Below are 12,623 nucleotides of genomic sequence, written 5' to 3' on the forward strand. Positions count from 1 at the left end.
TTCCAGCATTCCTGACCGTTGGCCAGGGTGGCTTGAGCTGCTCGGAGAAAACAGGCTTCTGCCATATTAAGTGTGTCAAGCTTGTCGATGCCACAACTTTCTGTGTTGCAATTGCTGCATCAGAGTAACATGGCTTCCCCTCTGCACATTAGAGTACTGGAGGTTCAGTACAAATGGGAGGATATTTGGAAAAGTTATATCTGATTTTAAATCAGACAGATTAGGATTAAGACCAACATACATAATTAAATCACACACACTACCAAAGAACTGGGAGTTTAAAAACAACAGCAAGAATATTGAACCGTCTGTAATGACGATGATAAAAATAATCCAAAAAGCCTGCCCAAGTAAGATTCTCCTGAATTTTTAAAAAATAGATAATCACTGTTTTAATGGAACTTTTATTGAATGAATATTCTTGTTTTCATTGTGCCTGTTCAGAATTCCATCGAATTGAGGATAACCACGCGTTTTATGACACAAACTTGCCCAACTTGGCGAATTCTGAATGTGTCAGACATCTCGCATCGTCCCCAGCCAGCTTGGCCATTGACTCCCGTCACCCCAGGCAGCAAGGCTTTATTTTGGACCATATTCCCCATCATTCTCAGACAAACATGGACATTGGCTGGGCATGATGGGCTGTGTAATCCGGCAATTAGGAAGGCACCAAATCGGAGAGGGGTTGTTTATGCATAATATTGCAAATTTAACCATTAAGGTGCCTCAAGGAGACAATGCTGCGGGGGCAGGACGGGTTTAGAAATGCAACCTCAGAAGCTCTCTATCCAGCCAAGTGGCTGGGCCACTCTTTACAAATCTCCGACCTCTCTCTATGGCCCTCCCCTCGCCTCCGGTCTGTGACGCCACGGCGCATTCTGACGGCGACCCGTACGTGGTGCGTGCGCGCGCGGGCGGCGGTGGCGACGTCGGCGCATGTGTGTTGCGGCTCGCTCGTTCCTCGGAGCTGCTCCCCGCGCTGCTGGCTGCGTCCCTCGGTTCGAGGCGGGGGAGAGAGAGGAGGAGGACGGGCTGCCGCGCTCCCGCATCGCCAAGACGGACTTCCTGTGGGACAAGCGCACCGGGCTGGCGGCCAAGAGGGTGCGGGAGCGCGCGCGGGAGGGCCCGGTGCTGAGGGGACGGGCGGAAGTGCCCCCGGGCGGGGGCGGGGCGGGGGCGGCGGCCTGGGGCGGCGTAGGGCTTTCGGGGAGGGGGCTGGAGGGCAGCACCCGCCGGGAGGGGGAGGGGGTTGGGGGGGCAGGGAGGGGCGTGCGGGGACAGGGCCTTGTGGGCAGGCCAGCCTGGGGCTTCTCGATCGTGGCAGCTCTTCAGGGGGCGAGGCGGAGGTTTCAGGACTGCCATGACTGCCAGTCTCGGCTCCGGTATTGCGAATAGCTTTGCCCCGAATATATTTACATTTTTACTGAATATATGCAGTGCTGTTTACTGGAGGGCAGTGTGCTAGGCCAGCCAGCGCCTGCCAGCTGTTTTGGGCTGCAGCCCTGCCCGTTGCAGCCAGCGTGGCCAACAGTCAGGAAAGTGTGAGTTTTAGTCAGGGCATATGGAATGCGCCGGATTACCTGGCCCTGTTTTGGAGAAAGGCCCAGGGGAACTCCCGTAGCTTCATTTCTATTTATAAAGTTTTCTTTCAACATTGCAGTATCATAATCTGCAAACCCAGTAAGGTGGGGAGAGACCTAGGCAGCTTTTTAGGGAAGGGGACTGGCTCCCTTTGCTTTAGGCGTGTTCTTAATCTTAAACGACAACACAATCACACGACAACCCCCGTTGTTAATAGCATATGATGATGTGGCCAATGTATGCAAAAGCTTAATGCCAGACTAAATTCTTTGGTCTTTAAAGAATTCAGTCTTTGATCTTCCAAACACTTCCTTGTTCTTGTTCTACCTTGGCTCACTCACTCTCTCTCTCTCTGGCAATTTTAACATTGCAATCCTAATCTATGCAACACCATTACTGTTGGGGAGAAAGATTGATTAGTGCAACTCCTGAAAGGAGACAAGCTTGCTCTTTCTTCCATTAGCATCATTAACGCTGTTATTAACAACCGGTGCTTTTACAGTTAATAGTTTACAGAAGGCAGCCATGTTAAGTCTGTGGCAGCAAATGTCTTGTGACAACCTGAAAGTTAGCCAGTTTGTTCTGGAATATATTTTTGTAGACTGTAGCCCATTTCATCAGAAGGCATGGAGAGTCTGGGGTGTATATACGGTACCAGTAGAACTTCAGTCTCGCTGTTTACAATTCCCCCCCCCTTTCTAAATGCTCCCTAAAGTTTCTGTGCAGAAGGTGAACTATAGTCTGTGGAAGCTCCTGCCACAATTGATTTGTTGGCCCTTAAGGTGCTGCATGACTCTTTGTTGTTAATGGTGCAGTTCTGATGTCTGCAGCACCCGTTGGATTGGTGAAGGGACAGTTCTCCAGGGAGAGAAACTGGCTGATTCCTTTTCATTTCTATTAGTGATGCTCTTATTAATGAGGGTAATCATACTAGCATAGTTAATTGTGTGGTTGTAATACATGCGCTGCGGTGAGCATGCATATAACATGCAGGAATGGGGGAAGTCAGTTCTCTTTTATCATTATTGTCTGTCATTGATCACAATAATTAGCAGTGTTAATAATTCCCTATCATCATCATAGGTGAAATGGGGCAAACAGTCGTTTTTCAAAGGAAAGACTAGCTTTCTGGTAATAATGTTGTTATTGATAATGGTGTGCTAGTGTGATGTACTGGTTTGCAGTGTTGCACTGAGTTCTACTCGCCCTTGTCATGAAACTCTCAGGGCGACTTTGGGCTAGTCACTTAGCCTAACTTCTCACTCATAGGATTGTTATTAAGATAAAGAAAAAATGGAGAGGCAGATTATGGGTTCCTCACAAGAGGGAAAGGGGGGTGGGTGGGAGATAAACACAGTAAATGATATTAAATGTAAATTCTGTGATCGCACTGTGAGCTGTGCGATAATGGTGCATGAAACAGGCGATAAGAGCCGCAGCTAAGGATGGCAGTGGTGCTCTTAGTGGTGTAATCATGTTCTATACTCTGTTATCATTTATTTATAACACAACACCTAATATGGGCTCGGCTGTGTGCTGCACAGAATAAAGGAAAATAAGAAAGCCTAGCATTCCCGAGTCCTCAGGCTTACCTGTTCAACATTAGAAATGAAAAGGGGACGTTCTCCCCAGGGCAGGACAGCTGCTTTCCTATTCACTGTGTTACTAAGTGAACAGGAAATTATTATTAGTTAATGAAGTGAATTAGTTATAGGAAATAATTATTGGTGTTGTAATGACAGTGTAAAAATAATAACTGGAGCACAGTCGCCAGACATGAGATTTGTGATGAAGGCAGTTTTGTGAAAGAGGCAGCAACCTTTTTATCCTGTATTATTAACGGTGTGGTTAACAGCAGCATGAAATATGCAGTGCCATTGAAGTACAAGAAGTAGGCAATGGCAGAGCTCCAGGAAGGAGGAGGACCCTGCTTTCCTAGTGTTGATAGCAATAATAAGTTGCCGATAGCAACAATAAAATTAGTAGTATTAACCATATGTGGACCAGGATCAGTGGACATGAAGTGTCCATGGTTGGTTCTTTGTGGGGAGAAGCTGGCTCTTGTGGTCCGCTTAATGCATAACGCTAAGCTGTGGTGTGGCTTGTTGAAAGCTGGCTTGTTGTATCGGAACACATCCCTACAAACACACAAACTGCAGCTTGTTAACAGGTTGGAAAGCAAAGACGGAAGATACAGTTGCTGTACAGTCTGGCTTGTTTGTCATGGTGACTTGTTTGTACCGCTGTCTGATTTGAAACACTGCAAGCTGGCAAGAGCAACCTAACATGAAACTCATCGCTCTAATGCTTGGCAGAGCGTATGGGAAGGAAAGAAACCAGAAATAAAGCCAAGTTGTGGTTTGTTTGCATGCCTGCAAGGCAATTCAAGGCAAAAGCAATCATCCATAGTTGTTATGAACAGTGGCATAGAGTTATGTGTGGAGTTTCGTGATATAAGCAATACTATAGTTTAGGCAACCAGCAACCCAAAGTTTTAACCCAGCAACAAACAGTTCCAGGTTCATGTGTCACATCAGACAAGCTAGGAGTATGTTCCTGTGTTGTTTATGCAATTAGTGCAAAGCGAAAGTGGTAAGGGGGCAGAAGGCAGTGTGTTTGCTGCATGTCACGAGACCCTGACTAATTATGGTTTGTTTAACTTGTACTTAATGAGCATGTGAACGGGGGCCACTGATGGACTCTGGCTCTCCAAGGTTTAAGGGAAGAATTTGGAGGTGTCAGGGTTTAAACCTGAAACCTTCTTTTTAATTCCTTCTACACCAGCCCGCAAATCAGCAAGGACACTTTCTATTAAACCATAGTTTCTTGGTTCAGAGGAAACAGCGTAGCAGCTTAAGTACAAGCCAGTGTTTTAGTCAGCTCCATAGTTGTGGTGGTTCCTTGTGGGGATGTCCTCACCAAAGCTCTGTTAAGAATTTAGCTCCTTTATATCCTGGCTAAACCTTTGAGACCGTGTCTACTGATTCACTCACGTGGATCCTACGGAATGGCTGATATTCCTGGTCCTTCTGCCACTGCTTAGTTCAGAAATGTTGGAGAAAGAGTGCATTCAGTGTGGAAGTGTAACAGAAGAAAATGTGTAAATTGATATACACATTCTGTGCAGCTGTTGCTCATTCGAACGGCTTTCCATATCTGCCAAAGAGCAAACTTGGATATGCATCATGCATTACAAAGACAACCTTGGCTACCTGTTCAGGTGCGTTTGTTGCCTTTGGCTCTCTCCCCCACACACCCCACTAGCAAGAGACTTATTCTCACAGTCTGTATTGTATGAATAATGCCCATGTTTCAACAGCCTCTGTGCTAGAACTGTCAGAAGGATCAGAGGAAGCAGGAAGTTTGTCTGGTGTGTTAGACAACCCTTGTAGTTGTGCATCAGGCAGAGGCCGATGCGAGGTTGGAAGCAAGCTTAGATGGTCTGCGTCAAGACAACTTTTTCTGTTTTGGAGAATCTTTGCAGCTGCTCTTTACGTGCATCTGCAGCATCTGCCAAAAGCTTTTGCAATTCAACATATGCTCATGCTCTTGCTTTCCATTAACATCCAGCTGTTACATCACTTCGTCAGGCTCAGCCACTTCAGAGAACTGCTAAGGCTGTTTTGTTTCCCTCAGAGCCAGAGCAGTGTAGCAGTTAAGAGGGCTGGGCTGAGACTTGGGAGGTCTGGGTTCGAGTCCTGTCTCAGCCGTGATGCTTGCGGGGTGGCTTTGGGCCAGTGACGGGCCCTGATCCCAACCTCCCTCACAGGTTCATTTTTGCGAGGCTAAAATGGAGAGCGGGAGAACTTTGTAAGCCTTGGGTTTCCTGCAAGAGGAAGACAGGCAGGCGTGCGTGAAAGGCAATGCGAATAACACCGATTTCTTGGTAGATGCCCCACTCCAGACGGTTTCGCTCTTCGGAACGCAGCAGCCGGGGCAGCCACCGCGAACGCTACAGAAGTCGCAAGCACAAGCGGCGGCGGAGTCGCTCGCGGTCGAGCAGCAGTGAGCGGAGGCACTGCAGGGAAGACAGCTACCATGTCCGATCGCGCAGGTGAGCTTGCTCAAGGGGAAGGGCCTCGGCAGAGGGAGGCGGCGGGGCTGCATGTAGCGCTGCTCTCGGCTCGGGTGGGGTCCGCAGGGCTTTTGCTATCTGCCCGGGGGTCCTTTGGTAGAGCATGAAGCCAGAGCTTGCTTCTGAGTTGCTCCCAAGTGATTGTCCAGGAATACCCAGGCTGTCGGGCGCCTCGCAGCCAGAGCAGGTTTTGGTGCCCGTATTCCAGTGCCGTGCAGGCGAGGCAAAGCGTGTGTGGTGGGGAACTACCCAGCTATCAACGTATTTTCGCTTAAAGCTCTTACTCCCAGTTGCTAAGCTTGAGAAGAATTTAAACTCTTTAGAATGGGAGTGGGGAAGCATGCAGAAAGCAGGAAACTGGGGGATACTGGGGAGAAAAGGGTTGCTGGCAAGGCTGTCTGGAGAACACCAAAGGGCCAGATTGAGATGCCCAGACTGAGGCCTGCTGTCCTGTTCCCATGTTTGCTCCAGCTGTATGTTTAAGTTCTGGAGGCACACTTTGGGAAAAGTACAGTAATCCTGCAGATAAGCCTTGTCTTGTGTGAAGAGAAGTTCCAGGATGGGGGTGTGGGAGCAAACTTGAAAGGGGATCCGGTGGGGTTTCAGGGGCCACACTGGCGGGAGGAGGCCGGCTTTTCGGAAGAGGGACCCGCCTTTGCACAGCTGTCACGGGCTCAGGCCTGCTACATCCGGTGCCCAAAAGAGGGTGGCCTCCGCTGGCTATGGGTGTATCCGCACTTTGCACAGAGGAAAATTACAGGCCGTGCCGAACAAGCGGATGGAGGAGGTATAGTATGTCATAGAGAGAGGAACCAGTTTCAGACTGAACTGCTCCAGCTTCGTGGCCCTGAACCCATCTGGATTCGCCACCGCCGGATGGGTGGCGGACAGAAGGGGAAGGTGGGAGAGCGAAGCAGGCACGGTGCTGCCTGGGGACCGTTGCCTCCGCCGCTGTTCCCGAGCACATTTCCCCTCAACCCTCCTCCCAGCTACGACAACCACTCATCCGACCGGCGGGCCTACGACCGGCGGTACTGCGATGGTTATCGGCGGGACGGCTACAGCCGCGAGCGGGGTGACGCTTACTACGAGGCCGAGTACCACCAGGCCTACGAGTTCCAGCACTCCCGGGACACCAGCTACCGCAGCTGCAAGAGCAGTCGGCGGAAACGACGGCGGAGGCGCCGCCGTAGCCGCTCCTTCAGCCGTTCCTCATCGGTGAGTACTTGCCGGCTCCCTGCTGCTGCTGAGCTGGGGGCATCACGACCTCCAAGAGCAGCCTGATACTTCCCGGGGGAAGGGAATGAGGCTTTTGCCGCTCTGGGGCTGCTGATGTAATCCTGAGACTAGCACCTGTGCCAGGTACGCTGACTCGCTGGTTTTTGGATAAGTCTGGGAGAGAAATCCCTGGTGGATTGGTGGTCCTGCCTCCCCTGTCCAGGGATAGTCCCAGCTTGCTCCTTTCCCTGTCTTTTGGCCAGGGTGGCTTGCGAGGTTTAGACCAGGGTGGCTAACTTCTTTCAGCTCTGGAGCCAGATCCGATTTCAAAGAAGCTCCCTGGGCCCACAGGCAAAGGGGACAAGCCCAAGAAGCTCCCAGCATGTTTTGGATTGACGCCTCTCCTCTCAGTTCCTAAGCATCAGGAAGCCTCTTTCCACCTTTTAGAGTTTTTTTTCTGCACCAAACGGCTGTTGGAGGAAAGGAATGCAGATACCTGATTCGGCACCCTGGGCCTTCAGCTCTGTACTCCTGGGGTAGAATAGCAGGAGAGCTCTTGGTCCGTTTAGTCCTGCAGGCATTCCGCCACAGAGCCGTCCTCTTGTCTCTGGGAAGCCCGCAGGCTAAACCTGAGGCATGAGCCACCTCCCACTGCAAGTGGCATTCAGAGGCTCACGGCCTCTGAATCTGGTAGAGGATGTGTAGCTGTCAGAAAGGCATCCAGAAGTCCTGCCCTCCCTGATTGTGCCTGGTCCCCCTTTTAAACCACCTCCAGTGCTTTTGGGGGGGTTGGGACAATGCATCAGATTTGGGGTACTCTCACACTTTTCTATCAATATATGCTAAAGATGCCGTTTCAGGCATTGTTTCCTTGCAGCGGCAAACCCTGTGTGTTGGATGAGCGATTTCAGCCCCTGTCAGCCATGTTGCCCCTGGCTGTGAGTTTCCCTAGTCGTGTCCTCTCCCCTCTGCTTGGCAGGGCAGGCCACGTAGCCCATGTCTCAACAGCATCAGCCCGGAAGTGATCGTGTCGGTTTGCAAACCCATCAGGAATGGCTGGCTGGCTGCTTGTGGGCATATGAAATAGGAAGCCACGTTTAGCTAGTCCGGCATCGTCTGTTTTGCCCAGCAGAGATGCCCTTGTGTCCATTTCCCAGCAACGGGGGTGCGAGATGCTCCTTCATCACACTAACCCAGTTAGCTCTGCATTGTCTGCATGAGCAAGACAATGGTCTCTCTGGTCCCTCTGGTCTTAGAAAGGGCATTTTCTGCTGCCCCGCCTGGCAAAAGCAAACCTGGGACCCTCTGCCTGCAAAACATAGGCCCTTGCTACTGAGTTACAGCCCTCCCCCTAAAAGCAAAGTAGGGTTCCAGTCCTCATGCTTAGGTATAAAGGCCTGCTTTTCAGGAAGAGTGAAAGGGACTGCCCTTATGCTGAGCCAGGTCGTTGCCTGATCTTGTCCGCAACTGCAGACCAGCGGCAACTCTTCTGGGTGTCCCCAGGAAGGTGGGGACGCGATGGGTGGAACATGGGAACTTGTGCATGTGAAGCAGGGCTGAGCTGAGACTCTAGGGAGATGCAGCACGAGGACTCGGGCATCAGCCTGCCAGGCCATGGCTAGCTGTGCTCCTCCCAAGCGAGGCTGGAACGCCTTAGCATGTAGCTCCACCCCGCGGGACTGTTAGTTCACGAGGATGCTGCCAGGTCTGCCTCTTTGCTAGACTCTTCCCTGGGATAGAGGCAGCCAGATGGTACAAGCCAGAAGTTTCCCGAACTTGTAATGGCCAACACACGGCTTTCCCTGCATTAAGCTTGGGATCACGGCCCATTTCCGCATCTGGATTCGGTTTACTGCTAGGTTCCGCAAGGGTAAGCATTTCCTGCCTGTGGAGGAGCCCCCAAACTTGTTTTCCTGTGTGAGTCCCTGTTCTGGGCTTGCCTCCTGGTTGGCAGTAGGCAGTCTTGCTCGGGAGTAGCAGCTCTTGCTGCTTCTCTGCTTGGGGAACGATCCAGAGATCCAGCCGAGGCCGATGGGATGGGGGCACATCCAGAGCAGCAGATCACACAGAGACGCAGTTGGAGGACTCGTCCGTCCCGAGACTCTTTGACGCCTTCGCTCATGAAGTGCCCATGGCAGCGTTCGTGAAATGCTGGCCTAGCCTGCCTGGAGAACCGGCGGTGGTGAGGGCGAACTGGGGAAGGCTCTCGTGAGGTGTATCCAGGAGCCTAACCCCGGGGAGCAGCTGCAGCTCTAAACTTGCCCTCAGCTGCTTTGCGCCCCAAGACACAATTAGGCTGCTTGTCCAGCCAGTCCTGCCCTGAGGGGTGGCGGCTGCCCAGTGCCCTAAGCCAGGAGAGGCCTGCCCTTCCCATCACTACTGGAGGTGCGGGGCAGAGAGCACAGGGTGGAGGCAGGCAGGCAGGCAGGCAGGCAGGCCCAGCGGGGTGGAGCTGTGATGTTGCAGCAGTTGACGGGCCCCCAGCTGGATGCTTCCCCAGCATGTACACCAGGCAGGGCCAGCCCCTTCTCTCTATCCCCCGCGCGGGTTCTTACCGGGCAGAGGGTACGTTGAAGGGAAGCACCGGTGGCATTTGCTGCCGTCTTTATCCCAGCAGAGCTCAGGGCTGAATGTCGCAGGGCCCAGGGCTCTCAGGGGAGGGGCAAAGGGCAGGCAGCTGTCCCCTCCACCGGTGCTTGGCCACACGCCCCCAGCTGCCCTGGGGAACGTGTAGCAAGAGAAGAAAAACGGGTGTGCGGCGAACACCAGCCCCGGGCCTGGCCACTCGCCCAGCCGTGCTCGTGTTGGCGCCAGGCCTGGCCACTGGAACAGGGCAGCCACCTGAGCGGGATGGTGTGAATGGGTGTCCTGCCACAGTAGGGGGTGGACCCGATGGCCTTCATGGCCCCTTCCAACCCTACTATTCTGTATCCTATGTGGACAGTTCTCACCACCTGCCGACCATCAGTCTGCCTGTTTCAGCTGAGCGCCTCCCTTCCCCCGGGTGCTCAGCTTCAGGCCATGGCAGCATAATCCGTATACTCCAAAGGGCAGGGGGATTTCGGGGTGCGAGGCCCTGGCCCTCCACTCTGCCTTGCCCTTTCGCATTACCTTGGGTGGATCTATTTACAGAAAGCTTTCTCTGTCATATTTTTCTTCTTCTCTGATAATACATTTATTTTATTTACTTTTCTTTTAAAAATAAATAAATCCTGAGCTAGTGTGTGTTATCTTGACTTTTTTTTTCCCTTGCAATATCCCTTATCGTTTTTATATACCTGTATGCACCTCTGTGCCGTATGAATTGGGCCTGGGAATCGTCCCTCCTTCCTCAAATCCGCCACGGGCCTACCATTTCCGTGGGTGACGCTTGGCTGGCCGGCTTGCCCTTCCTTCGCTGGTTTGAAAACGCCCTGGTTGGCCGGGTGAATGAATGAATGAAACACGAAAACCCTCCCCACTCCGCCTGTGTTCTGCGTTTTGGGGGCCCCCTCGCAGCGGAGTCAGCAAAGCGGCAGGAGAGCCAAGAGCGTGGAAGACGACGCTGAAGGCCACCTCATCTATCGCATCGGCGACTGGCTCCAAGAAAGATGTACAGCCAAATCGTAACATAATCTAGTCTCTAGTTAAGCTCCCATTGCAGTCACACAGTTCTTCTCTTATTTCCCCCTCCTTTCTTGTTTTTCTTTGCAATGCTTCTCTTAAAAACAAACAGCTCCCTTTCTTTTCTCTTCCTTTCCTTTCTTTAAGATTCTCCCTTCCCAACCCCTGTTATCCTTCCGTATTATTACCCCAAAGTGGCAGGGATTGTATTGGCTTTCTCAGGGGCCGGCTCTTGGAGCTGGCAAGGCAGGCTTTGTAGTGGCATGTTGTTATGTCCTCCCAAAGGAGGCTGCAAGTCCTCTCACACGTCCCCGTCTCCCCCCACCCGTCTCTCTCTCTCTCTCCATTTCTAGATGAGATCATTAGCACCCTGGGAGAAGGGACTTTTGGCCGGGTGGTGCAGTGCGTGGATCACCGCAGGTAAACGGGCGGCACAGGGAGGAGGCCGGGGCCCACAAGCAGCAGCTGCCCGAGTCTTGCACTGCTTGGAGTGTGGATATCGCTGGGCTTCTCCTCCGATCAGCCGCAGCCAAGGCCCAGGGACAGCCAGAGCCGTTAATTCGGCGGCATCTCCAGTTCCCCCAGTCCCGGCTTAAGGGACATCGGGGCAGAAGCTTTCATGCTGGGTTGCACCACGAGGCTAGATAGGTGCACTTGGGGCTCTTTAAGGTGGGCAAAAGGTGGCTGGCAAGGACGAGCCGATGAACGTGTAGCGTTGCAAGATGTGGCGCGGTGTAGGGCCAGGTGGATCGGGAGGGGCTTTCTGCCTGCGGTCAGGCCTGAGGGGCAGCCCACCCCTCCCCTGCCGGCCTGGTGGGTTTCCTTGCTGGTTGCAGGCGGAGCGGCTTTCCTCGGCGGCTAGCCCAGGTCTTCCTCCGGCAACCTGCCTGCTCCCTCTACGTGGCATTCCCTGGCGCCCAAGCAAGTTGTGAAAGCTGAAACACGGGTCAGCCGCGAAGCGGACTGGCAGGAGGGATGAGACGAAGAGTTTCTCTGCTTATGCGGCGCGTAATGAACCTGAGGGGCTTGCTGCAGCACCACCCACCCGCGCCCATGTTCCCCAGCACACGGCTGGCGCGCTCCTCCCCGAAGGCGTCTCCCCTCTTGCAGCCACCCAAGTGGGCCATCCTTGCCGCACACCATGGCAGCAAGTTCCAGCTGTAGTTCACTGTGGGAAGAAACCCGATGTCCCCAAGCTCCCACAGTGGAGGGCTGCAGGGCTGTGAGGCAGGGAGAAACGCATCTCCCTCTGCGCTTTCTCCTCCCCAGGTGTGGTTCTACACACCCCTGGCGTTGTGTCCATGCCCTGTGCAGAGAAGAAAGCAGCAAACCGGGGAGCCAGAAAGGGTGTGATTTGCAGCCGGCCGCACAATGTTTCTGTGTGGTGTTCTAGTGCGCACCACCGAGTGCCCCGGCAGTTTGATTTGGAGATCACTTTCTTCTCCCGCTTTGCTCCCCAGGGGCAACACACGTGTGGCGCTAAAAATAATCAAGAACGTGGAGAAATACAAAGAGGCAGCTCGTTTGGAGATCAATGTGCTGGAGAAAATTAACGAGAAGGACCCAGACAACCAGAAGTGAGTGCAGGGGGTGGGGCAGGGACGACACGCACCTGTGGGTGTGCGCAGGGACCCTCTGTTAAAGCGGGTCAAGAAGGGGGAGCAGGCCTCGCCTTTTGGACAGGCATCGTCCAAAAGGCCCCATCTGGCTGCTCGGTTCAGCACCGCTGGCCGCAGCTTGCATTTATTGGCACTTTGGTGTGTCGCTGCTGCAAGCCGTCTGTGGAAATCTTTGACTTGATAATACGGACTGCAGCTGCCAGTATCCCCAGTCAGAATGACCAGTGGGCAGGGCTGTTGCCGTCCAAAATGGGCAGGGCCCGGAGTGGGCAGGGCCGTTGTCAGCACCTTGGTTTCTCCAGACAGGGTGATCTTGCCATGCCTGTCTGTCATTAACCTTAATTTCCCCCTGAAAACATTCCACTGGGTCCTGTTCCCCATCCTCTTTTTAAAAATCTATGCCATCTGGACCTTAGCTTGGGACCGAGCTGCTGTTAACATTAAACGCATTCTCAGGGGAAGCAAAACCTGCCTAATTTTCTAAATACAGCACACAGGCCCCCAAGATCCTTTCCGTCACACCC

General features: G+C 52.9%; 1 protein-coding gene across 3 annotated transcripts in view; it reads left to right on the forward strand.

Moving 5' to 3' along the window:
• The first annotated feature begins 932 nt into the window (after positions 1 to 932).
• LOC123032628 (dual specificity protein kinase CLK2-like) overlaps positions 933 to 12,623 on the forward strand; it is a 40,396-nt gene continuing 28,705 nt past the window's right edge. For 2 of the 3 annotated variants that reach the window (XM_044448677.1, XM_044448678.1), the window contains exons 1-6: positions 933 to 1,104; positions 5,475 to 5,638; positions 6,649 to 6,877; positions 10,376 to 10,469; positions 10,834 to 10,900; positions 11,941 to 12,057. In XM_044448677.1, the coding sequence (XP_044304612.1) occupies positions 940 to 1,104; positions 5,475 to 5,638; positions 6,649 to 6,877; positions 10,376 to 10,469; positions 10,834 to 10,900; positions 11,941 to 12,057 (836 nt within the window). In that variant the 5' untranslated portion in view covers positions 933 to 939. The remainder of the gene's footprint in view (positions 1,105 to 5,474; positions 5,639 to 6,648; positions 6,878 to 10,375; positions 10,470 to 10,833; positions 10,901 to 11,940; positions 12,058 to 12,623) is intronic. The other variant, XM_044448681.1, reaches the window with a different exon arrangement.

The sequence above is a fragment of the Varanus komodoensis genome, unplaced genomic scaffold (assembly GCF_004798865.1).
Source record: "Varanus komodoensis strain SLA01 unplaced genomic scaffold, ASM479886v1 scaffold55, whole genome shotgun sequence".
In the NCBI taxonomy this organism is placed as follows: Eukaryota; Metazoa; Chordata; class Lepidosauria; order Squamata; family Varanidae; genus Varanus; species Varanus komodoensis.